Below are 12,254 nucleotides of genomic sequence, written 5' to 3' on the forward strand. Positions count from 1 at the left end.
TCAATTTAGGGGTGTTATTGGGAGTGACATGTAGTAGTCAATGGGCTACCTACCTTTAGGGTATCGACACCCTCTATATGACCACTTCCTGTGGGAAGTGGGTGCGACCCTGACCCAGAGAGCCTAATTCCGCCAAAACAAAGATGGTGGAATTTTAAAAGTTGTGTTCAATATAGTTAGCCCACCTTAGGGGTGGTACTATCCTGAGAGGGGAACGCGCCTTCTGACTAGCTCATTTTCCCGCCTGTCCTGGTGCCAAATGGGTAGCATTTCCCCTGTCTGGGGAAGCCTTGGGGCTCATATCAAAGGCGTCAGAGGTTTTGGAGGCCTCCTGCCTTGATATATTTATTAATTAGCCATTCTGCTTGGAGGAGGTGAGAACACCTCTGGCTGGGGAAGTCAATGTTTCTGCTCTCAGAAAGCGTTGGATCTCTCCTGCAGGGGGTCAGATAGTTGGTCTGTAGTGGCAGGCTTTTATGCACCAGTCAGCCAGTTACACAGGTAGTCGGTAGGTTTTCATGGGGCACCTCTAAGGTGTCCTCTGGGTGCATGTGTTAATAAATCCATCCCTGTAATGAGTTGTGGGCGTATTAACACAATATATTTGATACCAAACATCTCTAGTTTCAGTGAAGCCATCATGTAGCTTGGGAACTCATAAACACCAATGTCCAAGACATGTACTCAAAATGGCTTCCCTATCCACTTGCAATATCTAAGAATCGACTTCGACTTCATAGGGGCCTATCTGCTCATGTAGATATGTCCACACATGTAGCATAGTGCACCCTGCCTTAGGGCTAGAAGGCCTGCTGTAGGGATGGCTTATCTATACTGCATGCAGTGTCTGCTGGTGTGGCAGACACAGGTGTTCCATTTCATGTCTTCACATTTCTCTGCACCATGGCACGCAGCCTGCAATGGCAGTTTGCATGTGGGTGCTAAGGGGTCTCTTATGGTGGAACAATATGAGATCCTCTAGCTTCCCTGCCCTAGTTACCAGGGGAACCATTTACTAGGGACTTACAGGGGGTGCTAAAGGTATTGCCAATTGGGGGAACAGTTGTACAGTTTTAGGTAAAGAGATCTGGAACTGGGGACCTGGATAGTAGGACCCCCAGTGCAATTCAGTCACATTTGCATCAGATACCAGGCAAAAGGTAGGGTGACTGTCAAAAAGGGGCATTTTCCTACAGTGCACACCTAAGTGTACTGCACAACTGAAAATTTAACTGACTCAGACAATGCTATCAGGAGAGATTTTTTGTAACGTTGGGAGATGTGTCATTAGCTGTGAAGTTTCATTATATATTTAGACTTCCGGACAATTTGGACTATTCAGAGCTTATGATTGCAATGCCAGAAGTTAAAAAGTAGGTTCTTTCGGGGAAGACTTTCCATCCTTACTACTTCTGCCTTGGTATTTCTTTTCAGTTTTCAGTTTCTTGGTTATCAGCTACATCTGTGATATTATTGCATGGAATCTTTCTGCCTGTGGATTCTGCCTTGTATCTGTGAAGAGTGCTTCAACCTACCTCTTTTTGTGTGTAAATAATATAAATGTGACTTCTGTTGGTTGTTTATGGTAATGCACACTTTAGACTGAAAGGTCTCCTAGCACTGTGAAGTGCTTTTTATATCTTGTTGCCCCCTTCTAAGCAAAATGCCCAACCTTTCTTTTAGATCCACTTCGATGGCTGGAGCTCATTCTTTGATTTCTGGGTTGATGCAGATAGCCCAGATATCCACCCCGTTGGATGGTGCGCCAAAACTGGTCACACTCTGCAGCTGCCACCAGGTAAGGAATTTAGAAGCCAGGCTGTGGCGGATGATTGCTGTAGTGATGATGTGATTTCTTTGCTCCAATAGCTCCCCTTGATCTGCAAAATAAAGACAAGTTTTACCCAGTGGGACAGTGTGTGTTGAGTAAAAGCATCTTAGTCCTAGTCAGTGCTCCTTTTAACTAAGTGCTACCTTGAGTAACTCTCGTCACTGCTCAAAACCCCTATCAATCAACAACAGCTTCTCCCACTAGTTCTGTCATCAGTCCCAGACGTGCCTCTCAATTACTTATTTTGGTCGCGACTTATTCCAAGTAGGGGGATCTCCGCTGTGCTCAAAGCTGTTTTTCTTTCAGTGTTTTCTTCCTGCTGTGTGAAGACAATATAATTTGTGTGTTCTCAGTGTACTGTTTTGGTGCTAGATCATGAATGAATAGTTTCTTCCAGACCCAATGGCACAAAAGTAAGAGGCTAATGTGGAAATTCAAAGGAAAACTGAATGCAACAGATTGGATCTCTATCTTGCATGATCTGCATGTGTTACTATTGATTGCATTCTTGTTGTTCGTCGTAGCCTTTTAGTGTTTGTAGGATACTGGTAATTAAGTCTCTGTTGATGTCCATTGATCTGGTGCCTGCAGCTGCAAGTCTGCTGAGTGTGTTCACCTGCCTGAATTATTACCTGGTAAGACAAGATCCTGCATTGTTAAGTGTAGCTGAAGATATGGTATACACACACTTATTGGCACACCACAGCATCCTCTTTTTGTGTCCTGCTGAAACACCTACTTTTTTCTTAGACCATTCAGCTTGTCTTTGTGAAAATATTTTTATTGTTTCACTGTGCAAATAAAACGGGGCACCCACTGAAGGTGAGTATGTTGTACATGAAAAATAAGTGCTGATGGTGCTTCATTCCTCAACTGGCAGGTTTGGACACATAAAATGTCTCAAAATAGACAGTAGATGATGCCTGTTTTTAAAGATACTTTTCACTTTCAAAAGCCGACAGTTCATTGTTATCTTATGGGGAAAACAATATTGCGGTTCAACAGGTAAGTATCACACTTACAGTTCCAGTCTTCGGGACCAAAGGTCAGCAAAGCGCAAGGGGCAGATGAGTACCAAAACTGCACCTCTTTCTTCAAGCTTCTATTTTTCTAATATGAAACCGTTAGGGCCTTTTGTTAAGTCTCCCAGTCCTTTATTAGAATTTTAAAAAGAGTAGTAGTAGTTAGGCGTTAAGTCTGTTTAATATTTTTCTAGATTTTCTAAAAAAGCAACTACACTACAACATGTTAACCTCAGAGGATAGAAATGAGGAATTCAGCTTCACCCCTTACCTGCAGCTTAGTTTGAAGCAACTTAAGGACCTCTGTAAGGCTTGCAAAATTGCAACTGGGTCTAGACCAACCAAAGCAAAACTTATGGAGTTGCTTGCTGAATTTGGTAGAGCGTAGGCAAGATAAGAAGACAATGAAAACATTGATGAGGATCATGTCAGTGAAGATTAGACTGTTAACAGTACTCATAGGGATGATTATCGTTTCAGTACCCCAGAGGAAGAGGATAACATTAAGAACCTCTTCCCTTAAAATGTACCTGGAGGTAGGCCAGTCCACTTCAGACCCCAGGAAGAACTAGAGCATCAAGACCAGGAGCTCGAGAGACTAGCCAAAAGAGTAGCCCTGGAGGCCAAAATCCCGGTCATAGAGCACGAAACAGCTGAGATGGTACTAGTACCCATGAATGGTGGCAGCAACATGGTATATAGAGATAAGGAGGAAACTTTTGATCTCAAAATCCCCGAAAGGTCTTGTCCCCAAATATGTTGTGGTTGATATGGCAAAATAGATCACAGCCTTTCAGAGGGCTTATAAAATTAGAAAGCTCAACCAAAAGTATTAGGGCTCTCTACTCTGGGAGCTTTTCTCAGGCAAGTCCAGGGATAGACTCCTGATGCTTAATGAGGAAGATGCGAGTCCTATGACCTCATGAAGGATACCCTGATGGAGGGCTTTGGACTCACTGCTGAGAATATAGAATTAAGTTCAGGGTGACTTACAAAACCTCGAGTCAGTCCTGGGTTGATTTTGTAGACTTTTCAGTCAAAACACTAGGTGGTTGGTTAAAAGGGAGTAAGGTGCAAGACTATGATGGGCTTTATAATTTACTTATGAAAGAGCACCTGTTAAGTAACTTTATATCTGAGAAATTGCATCAATTATTGGTGGACCTAGGTTTGGTTTCTCCCCAGGAGTTGCTGAAGAAGGCTGACAATTGGGTCAAGACTAGGGTGTCCCAAAAGTCTCATGGAGGGGGTATCCTAAGGAAAGGGATTGCAAATCCCCCTCAAGAGAAAGATGTTGGACAGACTAAGGAAAAAGGTAAATAGTCGTATAAAGTCCCCCAAAAACCTGTACCGGCAGGTGGACCCAGAGACACTTCACAATCCAAGGGTGGGTACCAGTGTAAAGACCTGAATCCCAAAAAGGCTTGGTGTTTCAATTGATAAGCCAATGGACACCGAACGTGGAACTCTTCCTGTCCCAAAATGGCTTCCACTAGTACATCCTCAGTTACTGGGGTGGTGAGTCTCCAGATGGGACCCTTTTGCAAAAACAATTTTTATTGCATAATTCAAGCACAATAGCCATCTGCAATGACCAGCATATAATTGGTCTCCTCCTAGTAATATACTCCAGTGCATAGTACAGTGCAGACCACTTCCAACTATCATTGCTTTGCCCCCCCCAACACTCCCCAAACACAACTCCAGATGGGACCCTTGGTGTACCCTGACCAGGTCAGAGACCACACTGAGGCTACCTTAATCTCAGAGGGTGGGGTAGATGTAGCTGCCTTGGCTGTCTGGTCCAGTAACCTGGATATATACAGACAACAGCGACATATCAATGGGGTTAGAGTAGAAGGACTGAGGGATACAGGTGCAAGTGTCACCATGGTGACTGAAAAACCTATATCCCCTGAGCAGAATTTGGCTGGACAAACTAATACAGTCACCAATACTGATAACCATACCAAGGTTCATTACATGGCTATGGTGTCCTTAGAGTGGGAAGGGGTTACTGGCCAAAAGAAGGTGGTTGTGTCCTCTGCAATTCATGTTGAATGTCTACTAGGAAATGATCTCAAAACCTCAGCATGGGCTGAGGCATCGCTAAGACACCATGCAGCCACAGTGGGAATTACCGGATGGGTATGTGTTAAAACAAGAGCAAAGCCCATGGTGAAAAACAGGTGTTCTGGCATAGAATAATGGCCCAACCCTGCAAGAGAAAAGGTAAGAAGGCTGGGAAACCAACTTCTGAGCAACCACAATCTCAGGTCCCCTCTCCTCAAGGAGAAGTCCTGTCAGCCTTAGAGGGAACTGAGCTCCAAGAACTTGGGCCCTACACAGTAGGGCACAAGGCCCTTGGTGATCTTCTAGGGAAGAGCTGTGACAGGGACAGAGAACCCGTCCCACTCTTGAGAGCCTGAGACAACAAGGTGCTGCACAGGAAAAGGGAGATGTTGGCTCCCACAGGATGTATTGGGAAAAGGGGCCACTGGGAGAGTGGTAGTGCCTCAGCAATACAGAGAGTTCTTACTGCCATTGGCACGACACACTACACCCCCCCCCAAGCTGGACATCTTTTAAAAAAAAATATCTTTATTATTACATTTTTATCTGGTACGATACATCAGTTGTCAAGCATCAATAAGCATCGCCTTCATAATAACATCTCTTGTTCTATGGCACTGTGCAGAGAAATCAGCGCAATTCCTTTACATAGTCCTGGTGTCGTTTGTGCCTGCAGTATATGGATGCTTGTAAGAAAACAGCACCAAATGCACCACTCAGCTTGTATAATTTAAATAAGTCCAAATCATTAAGGTTGTTCTTTTTCAAAAAACTTCTTCTTTATTATGCAGTTTATCATGCAATCTTTAAAAACTTCCAAAACAGCCAAAGCAGCCGACGCGTTTCGTCCACCTTTGGACTTCTTCAGGGCTGCAACAAATTTATACAAAAGAGGCAATATAAATGACACACATAAGGACTAAACACGAGCAGAAGTTTCAACACAATTGAGAGCATTAAAAACATTGTAAACACATATCCAATACAAAAAGACATGAACATCAATATGTCTGCTTCAATCAAATTAACACTTACAAATCTGTATATAATGTCGTCAGGGGAATCCATAGTATATACAGTGAAAATTAATATTAACGACATCATATTTGTGACATATTAGACAGTTGGAGTTGCAGACGAGTGTATTTGGAAAACATATGAACACTCCTCTCAGTATGTCACATTTTTTCAGGCCTATGACGATTATTATATTAAAATATTAAAAACAGGCCAGAAGGGGACAAAAGAAAAGAAAGGGAAAACCACTTCACCCAGATCTTAATATAAGATGCATGAAGCGGATTTAATTGTCAAAAAGCCCACAGGTTAAAGGAGTATGTTAGGTGATGACGGCATTGTAGTCAAACCCCAGTAGTGGTCCCACCTAAACCCGAAGGAAACAAGGAAAGGAAATAATGACTACAGAGGGAAAAGAAAAAATAAATAAGTATGTACCCACCAAAAGCAGTGGGATGAATGTCATCATCTTTAGGTTCTCTTTTACTTCCTTCAGAAATCTTACTACTTCAATTTGTAGTATATCCCAGATTAGTAATCCAAGAACCTGGGAGGAAGAGAGGATCACATGAGAGGCACTATGATGATGAAGGGTTCAATACATAAAACCGCAAAGTTATATGGGTCATAATAAGGTCCTACTCACTTTTTAAAAAAAAAATTGTAATACGATGTAGAAAGGTTCAATATCCGGTGAAATCAGTATTGTAAATTAGTGTGATGATGGGTCTATACGATGACTCCTCCAATAATGAGGGCGAGTATATTCTGTTCTGAGATACCTATAAGAGAAGGCAAATGTGATGCGTATTTCATCAGAAAATGGAGCGTAACAGTTCCAGTAAACATGTGCCTAACTACTTGTAAAGGAAGAAACCACAAACATCTGGGGAAACGTATAATATTCAACTCAATATGTCATCGTCGAGCTAAAATAAAATGGAAAAGCTAATGTTATAAATAGAAGAGGGTGTGGTGACCTATAACTATCTAAGTGTGAAGTCAATTGAAATCAACATCTAAATCAGAGCAGCAGGCTGTGCAGCGAGAGTATGAAAAACACCCCATATTACTTGCCGAGGGGAACTTCCAACTGCATACAATACCAGTTTCAGAGAAGTGAGGCGAGATCAGACTTACCCGATTCCGTATCCAGTTACGAGTAAAGGGAGGCACCGACCCCGTCTGGTAGCAACAGGACCCATGAGTGAAGGTTCCTGTTTATATAGCATCTTTAACAGGTGAGAGGAGAAACACCTGATTGTAATCTCAAAATGCGGGAGTTTCGAATCTCAACCCGAGCATTTCAGGAAGAGAAAGGGATTGATATGCCGGCCGCCATGTTTGAACGGCGAGAGAAAACTGTATGGCGATATAAAGAATTGTGACAACGAGGGGTTTTTCCTATTCCCATGCGTCCGTGATTTCCATCAAACGATCCAGTAATACTACACTGAAATTACGGGAGTATCAGATAACCATACAATATATAAAAAAGCGAGAGGACAAAAAGCTTGCCGCCATTATGAAAAGGTGAGGTTAAGCACACTGAGATTACGTGAGTATCAGATAACCATACGATATATAAGAGGGCGAGAGGATAAGAAGCTTGCCGCCATCTTGGAAAGGTGAGGTTAATCTACGTGGCGGTCAGAGAAGTGGGGAAAACGAAGAAAAAGTTGATCGACATCTTAAAAAGATGAAATAAACCTCCATTACGGTCTAGGTGATTCAGGGTTCCGAAAGCCCACAGCCTGAGATTTTCAGGTCTTAACCAAGGCATATCATCAAGCACGAAAGTATCACAGACCGCCGCCATCTTTGAGGGGTAAAAAACTCACATGATAACAAAATTCATTTGGACACGTATTTGCAACTAGCAAAGGCAACAAAACCGCCATATTAGACAAGTCAGTAAGTGCCAAAGACAATGGGAGTCATTAATAGAAAAGCATATGCAAGGTAAACGCCTGAACGAGAAGTGACGTAACCACCATATTAGATGAGTGAATATGTACCAAGAGGAGAGGAGGGGGGGGGGGTTTAGCTGATGGAATGAAAGGCGCATTAATGAGCTATCTTCACAAGAAATTATTACATTCGGCCAAAGTCATGTGTCATGCGGAAAGGAGTAATCATCAGAGGCATAGCAAAAGAAGAGAATCGACTCAGGGGCCAAAACGAAGTTCACCACAGAAGCATTCACATAAAATATACTGAGCACAGTGCATTAATCACTTAGCGGTGATGTCATTACAATTATCATATAGCTTGAATGCAGATAATTTAGGTGGTGCAGTTGTTAATCGTCCTGGGCGCTCACGGCCCGCACATTTTGTCATCTCCAATCGAGATCCAGGATAAAAGTGTTTGGTATGCTTGTTCCCAACAGCAATCCACAGTGCGAGAGAGAGAGAAAAAAAATATATAGCAATACTTATAGGAGAATATTATTCGTATTGGATCTCAACTCTTGAATTGTATCTTAGTACGTGTCCTGGATAAACAGATCCATATATATATAAATGCCACATCTGTTCACTAGATATCTTTTTTTTTAAATAACCTTTCAACCAAATCCTTTAACAACCAATAATAAATCAAAACAAATAAGAGACATCAATGTGCTGAGGGAATATCTATCCAATACTTGGGGTGTCTTTTGGGTGCAGCCATGTTCAGTCTAGTGTGCAGTTATTAAGCGTGGGCTTCCACTCCTATTGCCTATGCGGGTGTGTGGTCGCTAGGGTTACCTCTGCTTCCGTTTAGCATCTTTGAGGCTTGTGTCTGAACCAACCTCCACCACCACGTTCCCCTACACATTCACCACCTTCTCCAGCATTAGAACATTTACTTATCACACCAACTAACTCTCCACCACCACAGCCTGATGACGATGATGATGGAGATACTTATTAACCTGTAGATCCCTGGAAAGACTATAATACTGATTCACCTACAGACAATGACCCATACCTTTACCCTGCAAAGTCTTCCCCTCCTGAAGACAATATAGGGTATTTCGATTTACTTACTAGAGCTGCAGCATATCACTGGGTACAGCTACGTAAAGAATCCCTAGAAGAGGATTTTTTGTTCGAAACTCTCAGTAGTAAACGTACATGCCAATGATATATTTAAGGACCCTGTTCATGATCGTAATCTCACTCCCCGAATAGACAAATATAAGCCTGCTCCGTCAGATCCAGTCTCTATTGAAGGGCAGTTACCACTAAACTCACTGGTTGTTTCTAATGCCTTTAAACGGGCCAATTTACAAACCTCTGGGGATGTCCCCCCACCAAACCCCGGTCAAGTAGTCAAAATTATTAGACGCTTCTGGTAATCGAGTAGCTGCCCAGGCAGCAAATCATTGGCGTATAGCCAACACCCAGCACAAATTATCCAGATATGATAGCCCGCACTGGGACGAAATGGAGCAGTTGCTTCAATATCTCCCAGACGAGCTCAGGATTTAGTACAAGAAGGAAAGTTCATCTCGAATTCCTCTATTAGATGTGCTATAGATGCTGCTGACACCGCAGCTAGAGCGATTAACACTAGTGTGTTACTTAGGAGGCAAGCCTGGTTAAGGATTTCCGAGTTTAAACCTGGAATCTAACAATCCATGTAATTCCCCTTCCCCCCACACAGTGACTTGCCTACCATTCCCCCTGATCATTTAGCACCTATTGGGGGACGTCTTCTACAATTCCTCCCCATTTGGCAATCCATAATTACAGACAAATTGTTGTTACGAATTATCCAACATGATTATTGCCTGGAGCTTACCACCAATCCTCCAAACATTCCACCTCGTTCTCACAAAATGTCACCAGAACATTTACACCTGCTCAGACAGGAAGCCCAGTCTCTTGCTAAAAGGAGCCATAGAGCCTGTACCATTACCATATCAAGGGTCAGGCGTATACTCCCTGTATTTTCTGATTGCCAAAAGGGGAGGCTCCTTGAGACCTATTCTGGACCTCAGAGAACTAAACCACTACATACTGTCAGAACATTTCCACATGGTGACACTTCAACAAGTGCTCCCACTTCTACAGCAGAGCGACTTTGTCTTCTCTAGACTTAAAAGACGCATATTTCCACATTCCAATTCATCTCGCTCATCGCAAATATCACAGATTTGTGATAGCGGGTCAATATTACTAATTCAAAGTACTACCGTTTGGAATCACCACTGCTCCTCGAGTATTTACCAAATCCCTGGCAGTAGTCACAGCCCACCTGAAAAAACAGCACATCCATGTCTTCCCATTCCTGGACGACTGGCTCATCAATGCCAACGCTTACCGAAAGTGTCTCCAACACACTCAAGTCACAATTCACTTACTGCACCAACTAGGGTTCACACTGAATGCTTTGAAGTCTCATCTGCAGCCTTCCGACACACAAACCTATCTGGGAGCCACCATAGACACTCAGATAGCTCTAGCCTCTCCCAATGCAGCCAGAATACTCAGTATTCAGTCTCGTCTAACTCCGTTTCAGCCCCACTAATCATTACCAGCAAGAGCCTTCATGTAACTGCTAGGAATGATGGCATCTTGCATCGTAATCGTCTCCCATGCAAGACTTCACATGCTTCCACTTCCAAGAATGCTTAGCAAGTCTGTGAAACCAGTCGCAGGGTCAATTGACCGATCTAGTGTTGATAAATCGCTCTCTGCATTGGTGGAACCCACAAAATGTATCCCCAGGGTGGCCCTTCATCGGCCCTGTTCCACAAACAGTGCTATCTCAATGAAAAGAGAGCAGTCCCACTACTCCAAGAGACAGAGTAGCCTTAAGCAGTTAATGTATCATAAAGAGACTCATTCAGACTTTTCATACTCTACTGTCTTCACATTCACACACTTCGTAATATAAAAGTAGGAAGGAACCCAAAAGACAATTATAACAATCTGTTTACTAAAGCAATCAATAAAATGCAGTTATCCAATTATATGAAATACACATTGCTTAAAAATGTTTTAAAAAAACAATCTCAATTTATCCTAAAATATTGCACATAATATGATCAAAGCGTTGTTAAGAGAGATAATAATTAAGACATCCACATTTGACCTTACAATCTTGTTAATTTGAAGCAATCAATAAAAACATGAGCAAATAAAAATATTTTTAACACATATACTTCATAGTTCCTCAAATTTAACAAAGCAAGGGAGGGCGTCGACACGTTTCGGTGGAAAAATATTATGGGACCACCTTCTTCAGGACAACAATACCAATATCCCTCTAAACAAAAAAAGAAGTGTTCTCCTTATTCTGTTGCTCCCACGGATGATCGGGGCATACGCTTAATCCTACTCAAATTCACGTTATTTTGTGATTATTCCCAGGGCTAATTACCCTTCACCTTTACACCGTAGGTGAAAACGGCCCAGTGTCACCAGGGCTGATTGCCCTTTACCTTTACGCTCAAGTATTTTTTGTTCCTGATTTTTATACTGTGAGCAGTAAAATGTTCAATGTAGAAAGACGTGGGACATCGGCACCACATTATTTGTTCAAACCACTTTATCTGATACAAGTGTTATATATGTGTTGCACGTCATTGTGAAGAGGTAAAATTACTGGAGGACTTTTTTGTCCCCATTACCACGTCCAGATAGTTGGACAGCGAACTGATGATATAGGTTTCTTGTATTATCCTGAACCTATTATATAACTTGTCCACTAGAGTTGGAACATACTCAATCCCACAGGAATAAAAAATACTTGAGTGTAAAGATAAAGGGCAATCGGCCCTGGTGACACTGGGCCATTCTCACCTACAGTGTAAAGGTGAAGGGCAATTAGCCCTGGGAATAATCACAAAATAATAACTTTAATTTGAGTAGGATTTCGTTTATGCCCCGATCATCCGTGGGAGCAACAGAATAATAAAGTGAACACTTCTTTAGTATTGTTGATGTCCTGAAGATGGTGTTCCATAATATTTTTTCCACCGAAACGCGTCAACGCCCCCCCCCCCCCCCTCCCCTTGCTTTGTTAAATTTGAGGAACTATGAAGTATATGTGTTAAAAATATTTTTATTTGCTTGTGTTTTTATTGATTCCTTCGAATTAACAAGATTGTAAGGACAAATGTGGATGTCTTGATTAATATCTCTCTTAACAACGCTTTGATCATATTATGTGCAATATTTTAGGATAAATTGAGTTTTTACAAAGGTTATAAGCAATGTGTATTTTATATAATTATATAACTGCTTTTTATTGATTGCTTTATTAAACAGATTGTTATAATTGTCTTTTGGGTTCCTTCCTAGTTTTATATTATG

The 12,254-nt window shown here is 42.0% G+C and overlaps 1 protein-coding gene across 5 annotated transcripts in view; it reads left to right on the forward strand.

The window, feature by feature from the left end:
• The window catches only part of LOC146857102 (lethal(3)malignant brain tumor-like protein 4), a 566,079-nt gene that overhangs the window by 417,168 nt on the left and 136,657 nt on the right, over positions 1 to 12,254 (forward strand). For all 5 annotated transcript variants that reach the window (XM_085647600.1, XM_085647602.1, XM_085647599.1 and 2 more), the window contains one exon: positions 1,684 to 1,798. In XM_085647600.1, the coding sequence (XP_085503726.1) occupies positions 1,684 to 1,798 (115 nt within the window). The remainder of the gene's footprint in view (positions 1 to 1,683; positions 1,799 to 12,254) is intronic.

Source organism: Triturus cristatus, chromosome 3_2 (genome assembly GCF_964204655.1).
Source record: "Triturus cristatus chromosome 3_2, aTriCri1.1, whole genome shotgun sequence".
Taxonomy (NCBI): domain Eukaryota; kingdom Metazoa; phylum Chordata; class Amphibia; order Caudata; family Salamandridae; genus Triturus; species Triturus cristatus.